This window comes from Zingiber officinale, chromosome 1B (genome assembly GCF_018446385.1).
Source record: "Zingiber officinale cultivar Zhangliang chromosome 1B, Zo_v1.1, whole genome shotgun sequence".
Lineage (NCBI taxonomy): Eukaryota > Viridiplantae > Streptophyta > Magnoliopsida > Zingiberales > Zingiberaceae > Zingiber > Zingiber officinale.
The window spans coordinates 73,103,379-73,122,552 of NC_055986.1; the positions used below are offsets into that span (position 1 = coordinate 73,103,379).

General features: G+C 37.9%; 1 protein-coding gene across 1 annotated transcript in view; it reads right to left on the bottom strand.

Annotated features, from left to right (window-relative positions):
• LOC121967778 (protein SEMI-ROLLED LEAF 2) overlaps positions 1–19,174 on the bottom strand; it is a 99,883-nt gene that overhangs the window by 49,074 nt on the left and 31,635 nt on the right. Inside the window, exons 10-13 of the mRNA XM_042518220.1 lie at positions 6,483–6,766; positions 6,113–6,283; positions 1,969–2,367; positions 1,595–1,744 (exon numbers count right to left, since the gene is read on the bottom strand). Of these exons, the coding sequence (XP_042374154.1) occupies positions 1,595–1,744; positions 1,969–2,367; positions 6,113–6,283; positions 6,483–6,766 (1,004 nt within the window). The remainder of the gene's footprint in view (positions 1–1,594; positions 1,745–1,968; positions 2,368–6,112; positions 6,284–6,482; positions 6,767–19,174) is intronic.

Below are 19,174 nucleotides of genomic sequence, written 5' to 3' on the forward strand. Positions count from 1 at the left end.
CCGGATAATCTGTCATATGTTCAAGATCTGGCTAACATTTCCTCACTTGCAATGTCTCCCAATGAATTTTGACTAGCATGTGGAAGTTATGAAGTATAGACACATTTTTAAATGTTTTATTTAATGGGTCAACTGAGAGCAAACTTAATGGGTCCCATGGCATCATCAATCCCTATCACCACCAGCAGAAACTGTCCACCTTCATTGGCATCTACCAAATGCAAAACTACAGGGACAGTTCCAGATATACAGGACATCAACAATAATTCCCTTCCAAGTTTGACACTGTCCTTGACAACAATAAGAAAATCCAGTCATCTGCTAATTATTTTAGCAATGGTAGTCTCTTGATTCATGAGAAAAACACCCAACACATGCCAAATCTACGTATCTTAAATTTGGAATCTTCCAATTATCCCATTGTAACAGCTGCTCAAATATGCTAACAGAGAGGTAATTTCCTTATTCCTATAATGTTGTTTGCAAGTATTGAATAGCAGCAGCTGCCCTTTCCAGATGGGCAATAAATCATGGGGTATGCCCATTTGAAGTTTGAAAACTTAAATGGGCATACAGCAAGCATACCAAGGCTTCCCACTTCTTCCAATAAAGACACAAGTAACATGACTCGTGCCTACCAAGGCCACCCTCACTTATGAAACATGAACAGTGCCTCTGCATGTTCAACAGCCTCCCCACTTGAATTTAGACATCAGTCAAGTGAGTACCTCCTCAGATCAATTAGTTTTCTGCAAATCCTGCACTTATTATGTCTGTCCTCAACTGCCTGAGACAACGGAAAGAGTGTGGAATTTAAGCAACTGCCAGAACAACCACCGATGGTCCATCCTTGTCGGTCCTTTCGAACAATTCACAAGACACTTCTATAGGATATAGAGCAGAAATTTCTTTGCAATATGGTGTGTATGTCATAAAATAAATGAAAGTATGGAAGTTGTCTAGTACAAACAAATATTGTCTTCTCATGCTCCCTTAAAAGTGAGGTGATAATAATCACAGGCAAACTGCATACCACAGACCTCTACATCCTTACATATGACCAAAGATAAGCATCTACCCACCTCTTTCTCAGGTGCAGAATGAAATGTTTCATGTTGTTTCAATTTGTTCACACCACAGATCTCTACATCCCTAAACACCACATTAGGGAAGATTAGCCATGGAGAAGAATGAGTTCAAAGTTTGGCCCAGACAGAAATTCAAGTTTTGGTGAGATCCGCTCTCCTTCCTCATATTTTCACATAGTCAACTGTAAAATTAGCTTGTATCTTTCTAATATATAAGGTAGGCTACTCAGTCTTTCTTTATTTTTTTTAAAGAAATTATTTGTTAAAATTTCTAAAGAAAACATGTACCCTGATCTACAAAAATTGATATTCTGGATATCATTTGAACTCTCATCAAAAACATGATAAATGTAGTTCTTTATGAGAAATCCCATTGATTGTAACAGCCATTCGAAAGTTAAAATTGAGAGGTTTTCAGAAAATTACCTGAATGAAAGAACCAATTTAGTCTTTTAAGGGATTTGGCAATGTATAAATGGCACACAATAATTAAAACATACCCGCACCTTGAGATGTGAAGAAAGAAGAGTCAAGCCAAAAGAATGAGCAATAGCCTGAAAATCTATAGGCTTATTATTAACCCAGTTAGCCTGTATCCAGAAAGCCGAAAGTAATTGAGTAGTTTGATCTTCAGTTAGACCCATAATGCCAATATCCTAAATCATAGGACAAAGATATATTCAATCAGATGCATCACAGAACTTTAAAACTTTTGTGTTCGCACAAATAGGAAAAAAAACAATAATTAAATAATGATCATCTAGAGGTTTTCCTGTATTATAAATATAACAAAAATTAATTAAATTTTGCATGTCTTTTAAGCTTACTTCAAGTAGTTAATCAATTGATGTATCTAATTCATAAAGTGAAAAATACTTACATGGTCCAAGGAACTTGGAGATGTAACAATTCTGTCAATAATAGATCGACTAAGTGTACTAAAATATGGTAAATTTTTCTGAATCCAACTATTCTTCCATTCTTCATCACCCAAATTTATCATCTTCGTCCCATCATTGACATTAGGTACCTTCTTATCTCCATTTAAGCATTCTTTCTCTTTTCTGAGTTTCTCTAGTAAAGCAGTTGCAGATTCAAAAACTGAGGATGTTCTGGATTGCCACTTCTTTGTTTCAAAGAGATACTCAGATTCACGCCTTGGATGATTAAGATTTTGTCCAAGAAGTACAGAAAATATCTGATGGGCTCCAACACGAGTTTCAAGATCTGGATGCATCATAGTCTTCAACAGTTGTGCCAATAGTGAATCAGGAAACACCTTCAGATATTTAAGAAAATAGAAGAAAGATGCAGAATTATAAGCTTGGAATATATAAAAATAAAGAGCACAGTATAAATGTGACACAAGAAATTGAGCATGGCTTAAGCTTAACCTATTCAATCTTCTGTTTATATGATTTTGTTGCCTTTGTAGTAAAAGATGCTTAAATAAATATATAAAATTAGTTGAATTCTTGGTTGTCCTGTTCATATAACTTTTAGTCCTATTTTATTACACTCTCACCAAGTGGAGCACCTCCCAGTGAGCAGGAATCACACCTCCAGAGTGTGAAAGTTTTAGTGGTATCAGAACAATTTGATTTGCGATTTCTGTTTGTGAATTGCTTATTCCTAGAATTTCATCTTTGTATTATGCTTTTGTTATTTTCAAACAAAAAAAAATTATACACAAGTTGAGTTGTATCATTGAGCTATAGGATTTAGAAGTCCTTTATTTGTTGTTTAAGTATTTTTCAATATGATTGATTATTAAAATTTATTTGATTTTGTCAAGTGAAACATCGAGGTGGAACTACTTGTGGCCAAGTCTGTAGCGATGATCGTGGTTGTAGCCATGGTCATGTCATGGCCATACACATGAGTGTCTACTATCTACTACTCCGAAAGTATGGTCAAGGCATGGGTGATGTACCTATCTCCGTTTTGGAGATATTATTCAAATCCTAATCTGATTTCCTATACAAGATTAGGAGGTTTCCGACCCCCCCAATCTTATGGATTAGTAGTGTTGACGCCAATTAGATGTTATTCTGGTAATGGATTGGCTGTCAGAACATCATGCCACCATTGTTGAGCCAAGGTGATGACTATTGGATCCTCAAACCAGCCATCATGTTAATTTATTAGGATTAGCGATCATGGGATATCAATTATCTCAGCTCTCCAAGCTCGACAGTTATTGGCTCCAGGGTGCGAGGATATTTCTTATCTTTAGTCAGTTCCAATGTGGATAGCTCAGTACAACTTTCTAATATCCACATAGTCCATGATATCCTGATGTGTCTCCGAATAAACTTCCTAATTTGCCACCATAATGGCAGGTATAATTTACCATCAAATTATTTCCTAGCACAAGTTCAGAATCGAAAGTCCCATATCAGATTGCATAAAGAGAGTTGGAGGAACTAGATAGGGGTTTAATCCATCCAGTGTTTCTCCTTAAGATGCTCAAATTCTTTTTGTTAACAAAAAGGATGGATCCTTGAGGTTCTACGTTGACTATAGGCAATTAAATGCTGCAACCATCAAGAATAAGTATCCTTTACCTAGGATAAATGATTTGTTTAAACAACTTAGAGGTACTAATGTGTATACAAAGATTGATCTGAGAACAGGCAATCATCAATTGCGGATTAGAGATACAAATATTTAGAAAACCATCTTTCGTACTCGGTATGAACATTATGAATTTTGAGTAATATCATTTGAACTTACCAATGCTCCTACAGCCTGTAGATCTGGTCAGAGGAATTCATGGAGTATTTAGACAGTTTTGTGATTATATTTATTTATGATATTTTGGTATATTCTCAATTAGAGGAGCATGAATAGCACCTCTAAAGTCACATAATCTCTAACAAAGAGATTGCAATAGACCTCTAAAAGATTGAAGCGGTTGTCAAATGAGAATAACCAAAGTTAGTACAGGATTTTCATAGTTTCCTTGGATTAGTTGGTTACTATCAGACAGATTTATTGAACCTTTGACTCAATTGACTAGAAAAGGGGTCAGGTTTACGTGGACAAAAGGTTGTGAATCAATCTTCTAGGAGCTGAAGCAAAGATTGGTGAGTACTCTAGTGTAGTCATTGCTTCTAGAGAGGATGAATTCATTCGATGCATCCATCGAAGGATTATGTGCAGTATTAATGCAACATGATCGAGTAGTAGCCTATGCCTCTCATTAGTTAAAGAACCATGAGAAGAATTATTGTATTCATGATTTGGAATTAGTAGTCATTACCTTAAGATATGGAGGCACTATCTCTATGAAGTTTACATTTAAGATATTTATTGACCGTAAGAGCCTAAAGTATCTCTTCACGGAAAAAAAATTAAGCCTTAAGGTGAAAAGATGGATGGAGTTTCTGAAAGACTATGATCGTATTATCAACCTCCACTATGGAAAAGCTAATTTAGTGTTCAATGCATTGAGAGGAAAATGCAAAGTAGTATGGGTATGTCACAAAGTGGTAATTACTAAGTTAGTGAGACAAAATCAATAAAAAGATTCACCAAAATAAAATATGAAAATAAGAATATTTGCTAACAACACAAACAAAAGGTATATAAAAATTTTAAAATAATGTATATAAACATGATGAAATATGAATACTTAAATCACAAAAGTTATACTTTGTTTTAAGTTAGCTAAAATTTAAATTATCAATTTTAATTCTAATTAGTACTTTTTAGTTTTAATTAATTTACTTAAATTTAGTTAACTAAATCAACTCCTACTTAATTTAATTAATTATTGTTAATCTAATTAAATTAAATTAATTTAATAAATAAATTTGAAATGATTTAACCAATATTAGTTATTGAAGTTGGATTCAAAATCCAAATTTTCGATTTAAATTAAATTAATTGTAATATATTAACTAATTAATTATAAATAGACAGACTAAATGTAATTTTAATTAATATAATTTGATTTGATTATTTAAATTAATCTAATTATTCAAATTAATTCTAACTTTTTATTATTAAAAATGATTAATTAACAATTAAAAATCTAACTTACCCCATGATCTCAACTTCTACTCTAAATCTCGCACTTGCAAGTTGCAACGCAACAACAACAAAGATATTGCGGCCTTTATAGTTTGACTTCCTCCTCGAGAACACACCCGATGAAGACGAGAATAATAATATAATACGAATAGAGCACTTCCCATCTTCTTCTTAGTGGCCAATACTAGTCTATTTATCTTCAAACCTCTCTATGTACCTATGATATTGACACCCAAGCAACTCCTCTATATCTAGGCCCACATGTCGATGCTCACCCTATCCTCAGTTCTAGAAGATACCAAGGTGGAATATAAAGGTGGTATGATTTCTCAAAAGAAAAAAAAAATCACATCAACTTTAGCCAATCCTAAATGGTGGTATGATTTCTCAAATGAAATCTCATCAACTTCGATTGATCTTGATCCAACTCAAACGATCCAAATCAAAATTGGCTGATTCTGCCAACCATGTGTCAAACAAAGACTGAAATCAACTACTCTACATTTGATTCAAAAAATATTTACAAAAGGCATCTCTAGTCTTAGAAAAGAAGGGGAGCCTTGGCGCAACGGTAAAATTGTTGTGATGTGACCAAAAGATCATGGGTTCGAATCCTAAAAACAGCCTCTTGCAAAAAGCAGGATAGGCTACGTACAATGGATCCTTCCCCGGGACCCCACATGGCGGGAGCTTCGTGCACCGAGCTGCCCTTTTAATCTCTAGTCTTAGAAAAAAAATCTTCTTTGAAATTAGAAGTCATCTTCTGCATGTTGGTTCTATATTTCAAAAACATTATATTATAAGCACTGCCTGACTTTGAAAAATAACTATTCAACATTATCAAGTCATGCTAACGTACAATCAATTTGTTTTCTTTGCAGATTTGACTCCACCAAATATACACCAAGGAAACAAAAAACTTAAACACTTTAAAAATATAATTTGTTTTATAGAAACCGATAAAATACTAGAAAGAACAGTCAAACCTGTGATTGAGTATTAGTAGATGCCAGAGAGATAATATGAGCAACAACTAACAAAGATCTAATGGTTGCCCTGGAAACAATTGTGGTCGCCAAAAGTTTGTCCGGTGTCATTGACAAGAGCTTCTCCAATGTTATTGACATCATGTCAAAGATCACACATATGTTTCCAATCTGTCAAATGAATAATTCCAGATGAAATAATTACACTGTAAATATAACAAACAATATTTAACCCCAGAAAAGAATCAGATATATAGATCACAAAGAAGAAAAGACACTTTCAGCATAAAGATACAAGACATTCGCAGGGAAACATATAGCGTAATTATAATAGCTGGTCTTCAAAGGAAACTATACAGAATTGACTCACTCCTTTTATAATTTCTAGTAGGCAATCCTCAATGGAATTTTGAAGTGAGTCATTCCAAGTTGATTCTTGTAGCCCAACTGATTCAACTGTGGCCTGAAGGCTTTTCCTTAAATGCCTGCACAAGTCACTTACTACACCAACTTCAGCAGTCATTACTCTTGATTTCAGTTGTCGTACAAAGAAAGTGGCATTCTGAACTATATCTGACTTCAATTGTAAATCATGCACAACATTTTTGTGATCCAGGTGTCGGATTATAGCAGCCAAAACAAGCATTTCATTTTCTGAAGATCAACACAGAAAATATATCAGATGCAGAATTTTGAGTCCTTGCAGCATGAAAAAGAACTACAAGGGATATAGTATAGTAGTAAGAATAGGCAAAAGATCTTCCTTTATACAAGTTACAAGATAACCAGTTTGAATCATACAACTTGACTTTGAGACATTACAGCCTTAGTGCAACTAATTTGGAAAGTAAAATATGGGTGCTACATGGATAACCACCCAAAAATAGGTGACGGGTACTAAAATGGAGCCAGTAAAAACTCATATCTTGGAAGGATCCTCCATTCCACCTTTGTTGGATATGTACATGCCAACGCTATGAGCACTATTTCACCATCCTCTAATCCTACAGTCAGTCACTGTGCTTTGTTAGTTGAGTCACACTCTAAAGGATCACATGGCAGTCGAAAAGGCAAGTAGCGAGGTCATGATAGTCATACTTGTGGATAAGGAAGGCCTAAACGTTCTCAGTGTGGAAAATTTGGACATGTTAAACAATTGTGCTACTCTTTTCATGGATATACACTTGGTCATCCTTTTCTCATGCTCAAACATTCGTCAACTTTGTCTGGTTCTAGTATTACATTCCTATAGAAGAGCATTCACAGTAGTTTCAGAAAGCAATGAGTTCCTTATTTCAACTAGTTACCTTATTAGCTCATTGAGGTACCTTTATTATTTGCTTATCTCATACCATTAGAGCATCGAATAGATTCTAGATTAAAAACCACTGAGGACATTTCTAATAACACATGCTCTCTCTCTACTCTCATGGTACTAGCAATCCAACTAATATCATTATAACTAACCGACACTCATACATTAAAGGCATTGTGGATGTGTCTATTACATATGTCTTACATATTTTATATCTCTAAGTTTCTATTAATCTTATTATCGATTAGTAAACTTGAACTATTAAATTGTTATGTAATATTTGATTTCACTTATATTTCATAAAGGACTTAAGGACGAGCAAGGTGATTGGCATAGGGCATGAATCTCGTAGACTGTAGCAGCGGCATATGCCTTCACTATCTTAGACTCTTCTGGTTACGCCACTGCCTCTTTAGATACACAATGTCTCAATAACCTTATTCTTCAACAATTATTAAAAATGGTTCAGTTTATCTAGTCTTTCATCTCTCGAGTGTGAGTAATGTCTATTAGGTAAGATTGCAAGTCCTTGTTATCTAGGAGTATCTATTCGCATGCATCTGCACCTTTTTCTTTGATTCATTTTCATGTATAGGATCATATCAAGTGCTTTGTAATTTTTATCAATGATTATTATCAAATCGTAAGGTGTTTCCCAATAAAAGAGTGTCATGCATTTCTCTATTTTTTTTTCTTTATATGTTGAATTTAAAAATAAGTTCAGTGTTGTCTATTAAGTTCTCTGTAACGATATTGCTAAAAGAAAAAAATAACATTTAGTTGAGACATCTCATACTTTGCCCTTACATATGCATCTCTTCTTTTCTTTCTATGTTGATGCAATTCTTAGTGTTTGCCTTCTAGGAAATTGCACATCTTCCTTCACTCTTCATGTCCCTTTCATGATTCTTTCCAAGGATTTTATATATTCTCTTCCACACCAGATATTCGTCTCTAAACAATATAAAGAATCCCACAGTCTATCAATTTTATTTTTCTTGGATATTCGTGTCTCCTAAAGGGTTGCTATTTTTACTCTCCATTTAGATGGGTCATCAACCCAATTCTTTAGCTCTATGCTCTGTGTGAGTGCAAGAGGTTAGTCTTATGCATACCCCATTGTCACTTTCCATGCATTCTATTACTAAGACAGAAATATGCTCTAAAGACCATCTGCCCCTCTAATTGCCTACCACTATTGTTAGGGAGCCCGATTGGGGCGTACATTGGGATACATTTCGCAAAACGCGCAGCAGAAGAAAAAATTAATAAACTAATTATCATAACACACGCATCACGTGTATACAAGATACAACATGTCAAACATAACCACATAATTAAATTTTACGATAATTAAATTATACTTGACGAATGACGTGGAGTGGAAATGGCATCAACCAACACGCTTTGAAGCCTCGCCTCTATTCGTATCCACGCTGAGAAATCGTCGAGACAATTTCACAAAGTCACGAGTTCTCGTCTCCGATTTGGTACTAGCCAAACGAGGGAGACGATAGATAGAGAGAGAGTCCCGGCTCAACTTTGTACTCGGCGATACAAAGAGAGGAAGGCAAGCAACGAAGGGGCTGCTGTCCAAGCAGAAAATAAGTTGCTATCCAGCCTTGTTCTTCATTGACTGGTGTCCACGAAGTCTCTGTAGACTAGGGATAACGTATCGAAAAGGGGTTGGGCGGTGACGGACCGAATTTGTCTGCTAGCTCCTCTTTGCTAGGGCGGCGGTCCTTGGTCGGAGGTGCTGCTCCGCCATCCTTTTGGCTGGCCGGAGGGGAGTGGATGGCCAAAGGGTTTGGGCGGCGGCACAAGGAGGAGAACCCTCCTTGGTGGTCGGCGGCACAAAAAGGGAGAGGAGAGGGGGAAACTAACACTTAGGTTTTCTCATAAGAGATTCTTATTTTTCTCTCCATCCTAGATCTATTTATGGATCTCCTAACGGGTTTGAGTAGCGAATCCAAACCCGTATCTGCAAACTCAAAATTCAAACCAATAGCCTTAAGTTTGGTTCAAGATCAAACCATGCCAGTTCAAAACCAAACCAATTTGGTTTAAAATTAAACCATAGAGGGTTCAATTTTTCTTCAAATGATGTGGCTCATGCACGCTTCCTTTGTGATACTCTTCATCTAATCCAATCAGACTTAGTCTCAATTTGAGAATCTAATTCTCAAACTCGTTTTAAGTATTTTTGATAAACTCGTAGTGAGTGTGACAAAATAGGTTCTAGGTTACATTAGTCATTCGTAAATCATGAGTGACACCTAGCAGTACATCATGGTCCTCAATTGATTGAAAATTAATGATTGATCTAGAACTACTTCTGAACCCTTCAACAGCTACTAGGCTGACTACGTCACACCTAGCTCAAGTTATACTTCCTCGTCCTGTAGATTCAAATATATGTCCAAGAGTACCATACTCTCAACATGCAATGTTTTGGCTAAAGACTGTAAGTAATAATCTTAACAAATAGTCATAGGATATATGTCTCCTTATGCAACGAAAGGTGAATCCTATGTGAGCTATCTAAATACCTTCAGGCACTTTAACTTATGTTCAATCATCCCGTACCCACACCTCCACGGAGATATATAAACTAAGATGTCAAAATATAAGTCTTCATAACCAAGGTGACTTGAATATCTCAAGTCAAAGGAAACTCACATTTAAGCTGCAATGAGATCTTCGTTGGCATATCCATATATATGCAGAACTATATGAAGTCTCATGGCAGGTCACTCCAATAAATTAGTTAACCTTAACTAGCATCCAAGTTTAACTCTTAACATCTCAATGTCTCGAGCAACTGTTTGGATAAACTGAGTATCACACGTGCTAGTCTCTCAAAATTGATGATGTTTGAACTCATCAATTCATTGACTAGGGAATATTTCAATATTGTGATCTAATTCTCTCATGGCATAAATCGTATTGTGGGCATTTAGAAAATAAGTTTAAGAAACAATCATATACATAAAGAATGTACACTTAAATAGTAAATCTTTATTAATCCAATAAATAATATATTTCATAAGACAATTGTCATAGGATATCTCTCAAATATAACAACGATCACAAATCTTACATTTGATTTGTAATTACAAATTGCTTTCATGCAAAGGTACTCTAAAATATTCTTCTTCACATTTACTTATTCATTTTTTTTACAAAACGCATCGTTGCCACCCAATATTCTACCTTTTGCCCTCTTTATCTTCACAAACAATTCCTAGAAATGTCTTACAAGTTATCTAGGATCATAGTTAGTTGCAAGCTGTGGTGGAAAAGACAGATACTCTCATTCCAATGGCACTTAGGAGTAGATTCCTCTCCATCCTGGGAAGTCTATAGTGGGTTTTCACACTTATTTGCTCACATAATGCTACTGTAGATGATCTAGTGGCTAAGGTCAGCGTAGACTTCCTTGCAATATTCTCTACAGTGGCCAAATTACCTTAATTCCTCATTTTTCTCCTTAGCAAATTATCTTTCACTAGTCACATCAGTTTGACATTAAAAATGTCTTCTTTCATCATAATTTTCTTTTTAAAGAGGTTTGTATGGAGTGTTGCTCATGAGGAGACTAACAAAGCTAAAGAAATCACTAACAAACTAAGATAATCTCCAAATCATGATTTGGAAAATTTAGCTTTGTTTTTTTTTTGGGGCAAATCTAGGCATCTAGGCTTCGCCAGACTAATCCTAGAGGTAGACAGCTCTCATGATTCGCCTACTGGGTAAACCCGAAGCACAACTTATGCACACTCAAAAGCCGACCTCTAGAATTGATTCGAACTATAATCCTCTTATTTGCCCTCTGAGTGTTTTACCACTACATCACACCTGTAGAGGCATCGTTGTTCTTCATTAGTATTACATGACTAAAAATGTCATGGGCATTCATTATTTCATCTCATCCCTAGCGAAGAAGGCACATCCTTATTACCTACATGAATAACATTATTATCATTAGTGATTTAATTGTGATCATACAATTGAAAGAGTATCTTCATTAATATTTTTAGACTAAAGATTTACGTAATCTCAAATTTTCCTTCTACTATAGAGGTTATTCATTAGAGTAAGAAGTTTAACATATCTCAGCCTAAGAGTATACTTGAGGAGATTGGCATAATGGAGACCAAACCAGTCACCTCATGTCAAATTACTACCAAGTGAGAGAACAACTTACCTTAAAAAGTATAAACCACTAGTCGAAATACTAAATCATATTATAATAGAGACTCAATTAGTCAACACATGTCAAATTGCTACCAAGAGAGAACAACCGGCCTTAAAAAGTATAAAGACTAGTAAAAACACTAAATCATATTAAAGTTACAAAGCCTAACATCTTTACAGATTATATAAATAAAAATAAGAAATATAAAGATATGATTACCTTAATTATAGGTGATGCGGCGATAGAGGCTCACCTGGCACGGGATTAACTGCCAAGGTGGAGGTTAAAGTCAAGATGGTCAACACTCGGGTGTCAAAGGGTGGAACGGAGGATAATTGCAACGGTCGGTAGGGACAGTCAGGGCCCGACTGGTGGGAGACATGTCCGAACAAACCACTTCTCTAGCTCAGGATGATACGTAAGACAGCGGACGCTCAGTAAGAAACAGCAAGACTCCGAAGGAGACCAGATAGCTTGTCTGAACCGGGGAGGGCATACTACACGGTCACCGCACGGAAGAGCAACTGAGGTCGACAAAGCGAAGGGGTCCCGGCCGAGCAGTCACCTCGCTCAGCCAAGCAGCGGTACGTGGCCATGGATGGAGCGGTGTCCTTGCCTAGCGGCTATCCTGTTCAGCCACTCAACGGGACCACTGTAGTATCTCTCAACATCCTTTTGGAGATAGTGCTGCTGACACAAGGCACAGTCGACAGGCGAATCATACGGTGGAAGCTTCTACTGTCTTATCAGAGATATGCATGTCTTGTTAAAGTATGCTGTCAGAGGTACTTTCTTGACAGATCCTTTTATAGGATATATTGGAGAGCGCGCCCATGCCTCTAAAAGCGCGCACACCGCCCACTAGGGCTCTATATAAAGGGGGTCCATCACTAGCAGAGATACGCGTTATCACTGATTTGTATTAGTTCTACTGTTGCTCCACTTCTTCTTTTACAATTCCGGTGACTGACTTGAGAGTCGGAGGGCCAACGCCGAGGACCCCTTCCCTGACTCAACACTGACGTTACTTGTTTTGCATAGCGAAGCGAGGTCTATAGTCAATTAATGAAGCTGCTACATCTCCAGTTTTCCACCTTCCCGCTTTTGGACAGGATCATTTTGGCATCGTCTATGGGAACTTAGCCTGCATCCGAACGAGAAGATGGAGAATGCTGGACGATTCACCACGATGACGCAAGAGGAGCTCGACATACTAATACAAGCCTAAGCGGCAAAGATAGTGGAGCAGCAACAACAACAGGCGGTGGCCGAGCGCCAAGCGCATGAACCCGCAGCATCAGCCGCAGGTCGGCCGGCTGAACAGGGAGATCGAGCGGACCAAATATTCGATGGATAAAGGAACAAGAAGCCGACTAGCACATACGGGGAGGCATCCAATGCGCTGATCCCCTTTCATCGGGCGTTGTTCAGGACTCCATCGAAGGAACGCGGTCGAGCGAACAAGGGCCGAGTATCTTCATCGAGCAATGCGCCCATTCGGGACGGAAGGAAAGGGAAGGCGTCGAGGGACGATAATTCGCCTGAACAGAGCAATCAACAATTTTCACAAGGGATTCTGAACGATCCCCTGCCCCGGCACTAGTGATCGACAAATACAACGGAACTACCGACTCGGATGACCATCTGCCCAAATTTGACAACGCAGCCACACTTCACCAGTACATCGACGGGATGAAATGTCGGGTCTTCCTCACCACCCTCTCTCGATCAACGCAACGTTAGTTCAAGAGACTGTCGATTGGCTCCATCCACAACTTCAAGGACTTCCAGGCAGCATTTCTACACCATTTCGTCAGCAATCGTCTCCACCAAAAGACGAGCATGACTTGTTCTCATTGAAGCAAGGGCCCAAGGAAGCATCGAGGGCATACATTCAGCGCTTCAATCAGGTGACAATGGATATCCTAGCAGCCTCTTGGTGAACGCCTTCACCCAGGGGATCATTGAAGGGGAGTCCTTGCGATCGCTCATTCGGAAGCCGCCGAGGGACTTCAACTACTTGCAAAGGAAGGTCACATAATACATAAACGTGGAAGAGGCTCAAGCGGCCAGAAGAAGGGAGGTGTCGGTCGAACCCGCAGTAGCGCCTGAGCAGCGTTCGTCGAGCAGCCATCAGCCTCCCAAGGGGCCTCGATCGGGGGGAGCGTAGCCACACAACGAGCCTAGGAGGCATGCAGTACAGCATATGGCGGCAGGTCGCCCAAAGACTGCAAAAGGCAAAGTGTGGATGCCAATGTTATGTTCCTTCCACCAATCGGCGACGCACAACACACGAGACTGCTACGACCTAACGCCAATAGCTAACAGGCCGGCTCCGCGGGGATATCGCCGCCGATCAGCTGGGCGAAGGGAGGAAGAAAGGATGGTGGCTGAACCACGCCCTCATCAATCTTAGAGGGGGCACAACCAGAATCCTGCCCGAGCCTCTACCGAGAGGAGCAGACCTTCAGTTCGAGAGGAGGAGAATAGGAGTAACGCCACTCGGGGAGAAATAGGAATTGGTGGACCGACCAGCAGTGATTCCAACCGGATAAGGAAGTCGCATGCTCGGCGACTTGAGATCCATACCGTTGGCTGCAGCAAGGAGAAGGCCGAAGGACTCAGTTTCGGCCCAAGAGACTTAGAGGGAATGGAGATCCCTCATGACCACGCGTTGATCATCCGAGCTGTAATCGCTAACTACGATATTCACCGGATCTTTGTTGGAGCTCGATGAATATCATATTCAAGAAGGCGTTCGATCAGCTACAAATCGACCAGAGTGATTTGCTACCTATGACGACTCCACTCTACGAATTCATAGGCAACGAAGTGTTGTCGATCGGCCAAATCCGTCTACTCGTTTCGCTCGAGGAGGAGCCGCTAAAGAGGACAAGGACCACAAATTTCATTGTGGTAGGCGCGCCGTCGGCTACAACGTCATATTGGGTCGACCAGCACTCAATGAGTTTCGAGCAGTGATGTCCACCTTTTGCCAAAAGATCAAATTCCCGGTGGACAATAAGGTAAGCGAAGTCAAAGGCGACCAGTTGACCGCTCAGTGATGCTACGTCGAGATAGTCGAATTCAAAGCAAGGGTCGCTCTGAAGAACCCATGCTTGGAGGTGAACGCTATCACAGAGAAACCTCCTACGCTAGTCTATGACGAAAAGGAGGTGCAGATTCACCCAAGTCGGTCGGAGGCAACTACCTTTGTCACCGTTGACCTAGAAAGCGAGAAGAAGGCAAAGTTGGTCGCCTGCCTCAGACAAAATCACGACGTGTTCGCCTGGTCAACACATAAGCTCCCTGGGATTTCGCCAAGCGTGGCTCAACACGAGCTTCACGTCCGATCAGACGCTAGGCCCGTGAAACAGAAAAAGAGGGACTTCAGCACGGAGCAAAACCTGATCATCCGAGCGGATATCAAAAAATTGTTGGAGGCCAGACACATCCGGGAAGTCCAATTCCGAGCTAGCTCACTAATGTCATGCTGGTCTCCAAGCTAAGCAACAAGTAGAGGGTCTGCATCGACTTCTGCAATTTGAATAAGGCGTGCCCGAAGGATTTCTACCGCTGCCTAGGATCGATCAGATGGTGGACTCTACGGCATACTACGAGCTTATCTCTTAAACACACAAAATATTAATTCATCTCTTAATCATCGTATCTACTACCTCTATTGATTTACCAGTGAGGATTCCTATGTCCTATATTCCAAATCTTAGATTATTAGTTTTTCTATCATATGCATTCTTATCCAACCTATGGTATGAGAACTTTTCACTATTTGGCACTACACTCAAGTTCTCATGGAGATGTAGCGGTTCTTGTCGATACATTACAACGAACTCTTGCATATTTAACACTACACCCGAGTTTTGGAGATGTAGCGATCTTTGCCGAGATGTTACAGTCGAACCCTACAACGTCTTCCTTCCGGAGCATTGGCGAAGTACTCCAATGACTCCTAATCTGCAATTTATAAAAAAAATGGTGAATTATTTGAGAATCTTGAGAAGATTGTTTGGAAAATTAAATTATCTCTCCGTAACTTATTCAGTATATACAACAACAATAACAACCAAGCATTTTCCCACTAGGTGGGGTCGGCTGTATGAATCGTTTTACGTCATTGAGCTCTATCTCCTATTATATCATCTATATTTAAATAAATTTTATCTTTTTTTATTGTTGCTAATCAAGTCATTTTTTATCTTCTCTTCCTCGTTTGATATGCATGTTTATCATAGTTTTTCTGCTCATGTGCTCGAGTCATAGCCCAACATTCAGCTCCATATAACATAACAGATCTAACTGCGGTTTTATAGAACTTACCTTTAAGTTTAAGAGGTACTTTATGGTCACATAAAACACTCGACGCTCTCCTCCATTTCACTCATCCTGCTTGTATTTGATATAAGACATCTCTCTCAATCCCTCCATCATTTTACAAAAATGATCCTAAATATTTAAATCTCTCGGTTCCGGACAACTCGTCCTCTCCTATTTTAACAATTGTTTCATTACTTCTAATATTGCTAAACTTAAATTCCATATATTCTGTCTTTAATCTACTAAGCTTAAAATCTTTCCCTTCTAGTATTTCCCTCCAAGATTCTAATTTAGCAATTACTCCTTCACGTGTTTCATCTACGGTACTGTGTCTTGAATGTGCGCAGTGAGTTCGTCCATAATTAGTGTAAAAAGATAGGAACTTAGAACTGATCCTTGATGTAACCCTATCTTTTTGGAAATGCTTCAGCTACTCCGCCTGAAGTCTTTACTCTGGTCGTTACATCCTCATACATATCCTTAATTAGTTCAATATATGTTACTCTAACACTTTTCTTTTCTAAAATTTTCCATATAATTTCTCATGGGACTTTATCATAAGTTTTTTCTAAGTCAATGAATATTATGTGTAAATCTTGTTTTTGCTTCCGATATTTTTCAATTAATTGTCTAAAAATATGTATAGTTTCTATTGTCTACCTTCCTTCCTTAATCTTTTTTCTATTACTTTTTCCCAAAATTTCATAGTATGACTCATTAGTTTAATACCTCTATAGTTTGCACAATTTTGTACGTCTCCCTTGTTCTTATATAAAGGAACTAGGGTACTTATCCTCCATTGATCAGGTATTTTTTTCGTTTTCAATATCATGTTAAATAATTTTGTAAGTCATTCAATATATTGTTTCCCTAAGCACTTTCATACATCTATCGAAATATCATCTGGTCCAACGGCTTTTCCATTGTGCATCTCATTTAAAGTTTGTTTTACTTCTGAAGTTTGAATTTACGATAAAAATTAAAATTTCTACGCTAATTTGACCTACTTAAATTACCTAAGTTAAGTTGATCACCTAAACCTTCATTAAAAATTGATGAAAATACCTCTTCCACCGCTCTTTTATTTCTCCATCGTTACTAATACCCTATTATATTCATCTTTAATACATTTTATTTGGTTAAGATCTCTTGTTTTCCTTGCTCTCACTTTAGCTATTCATTAAATGTCTCTATCCCCTTCTTTTGTATTCAATTTTTGATATAATCGTTCAAAAGTTTCATTTTTGCTTCACTCACTACTTTGTTAGCTTCTTTCTTGGTTATTGTATATTTTTTTTAAGTTTTCTTCGTTCTTACAAATATATATTCCTTATAAGCTATTCGTTTTTCCTTCACTTTCTCTTGTACTTTCTCATTCCACCACCAAGATTCTTTACTTAGTGGTGCATGTCCTTTTGACTGAGTACACTTTTAGCTACTATTTTCAACTTTGATACTATATTATCCCATGTTGTATTAGAGTCATCGTATATGTCACCTAATGCTTGTACTTCTACCTTCTCCTTAAATATATTTTGTTTCACACCTATGTTGGGTAGTTAAGCTTTCTCCAGGGATGACTGTGTAATCTTTACAAATCTTTCTATCCTTCTTCCTAACCATAAGAAAGTCAACTTGTGATTTATTATTCCCACTTTTGAAATGTGACTAAGTGTTCTTCTCTTTTTCAAAAAACATATTAGCTAATATAAGGTTATATATGCTATCGCAAAATCTAATATAGGTTTCCTTCCTCATTTCTCGTTCCAAACCCATAACTCTCATGTACTCTCTCATATTCCTCATTTTTCACTCCGACATGTCTATTTAGATCACCTCCTATTAAAATTATTTCATTTAGTGGAATATTTTGTAATATTTCATCTAAGTCCTCCCAAAACCTTGATTTGGTAGCTTCATCTAATCCTACCTGTGGTGCATATACGTTAACTATGTTCATAGTTTCTTTCGTCACTATTATCTTAAGGGCTATAATTATATCTCCTTTTCTAACTACTTGTACAACTTCATCCTTTAACAAACTATCTACAATAATACTCACTCCATTTCTTTCTTTACTCTTTCTTGTGAATCATAACTTAAAACCCGACTTCTATATCAGTTTTGTCTTCTCATCTACCCATTTTGTCTCTTGTACACACAAAATACTAATTTTTCTCCTAATCATCTTATCTATTACCTCCATTGATTTACTAGTAAGAGATCCTATATTCCATGTTCCAAATCTTAGATTATTAATTTTTTTATCATATTTGTTCTTATCCAACCTATGGTGTGAGAACTCTTGCCTATTTAACACTACACCCAAGTTTTTATAGAGATGTAGCGGTCCTTGCTGAGACGTTACAGCCGGACCTGTGACGCGAACTCTTGCATATTTAGCACTACACATGAGTTCTGAAAATGTAACGGTCGTTGCCAAGACGTTACAGTCGGACCCTGCAACGCGTTCCTTCCGTGGAACAACCTAACATTAGCACAATAGTTTAATGGATTCATTCATTGAATATTTGTCATAGTTTTGACGCTAGTTGGCAACCTAACGCAACCCTCCTCCTTTATCCGAGCTTAGGACCGGCTATGGTGGAAAGGGTGCCTTGGCGCAAAGTAAAGTTGTCATGTGACCAAAGGTCACGGGTTCAAATCCTGGAAACAGCCTCTTGCAAAAAGCAGAGTAAGGCTACGTACAATGGATCCTTCCCCGGGATCCACATGACGGGAGTTTTGTGCACCGGGCTGCCCGTAACTTATTCAGTATATAACTTCAATAATTAATCATTAGGCGTTTGTAGAATAATTGTTGTGCTATTTGAATTTAGTATATGGACGAAGTATTTTTATAGCAATCGTGGTCATACTAAGGTTGTGTTTTTCAAATGCTCACCGGACAGTAACAATGATAATCGAAGATCCACATCTAGGTTGTGTTTTTCAAATGCTCACCGGATAGTAACAATAATGACCGAAGGTCCACATCCAGTTATTGTATCTTTGACGGGGAAATCTAATTTTATGGAAAAGTAAGAAACAGAATATTGTGTCACATTCAAGTAAAGAATCAAAATGTAGAGCTATGGCAAATGTTATGACAGATTATGTAGATATATCATCTTCAACCAAAGTAGGTTTTAAAACTTTAGTATCACCTAAATTATGGTGTGATAACCAAGCGGCTCTACATATTACTTCCAAT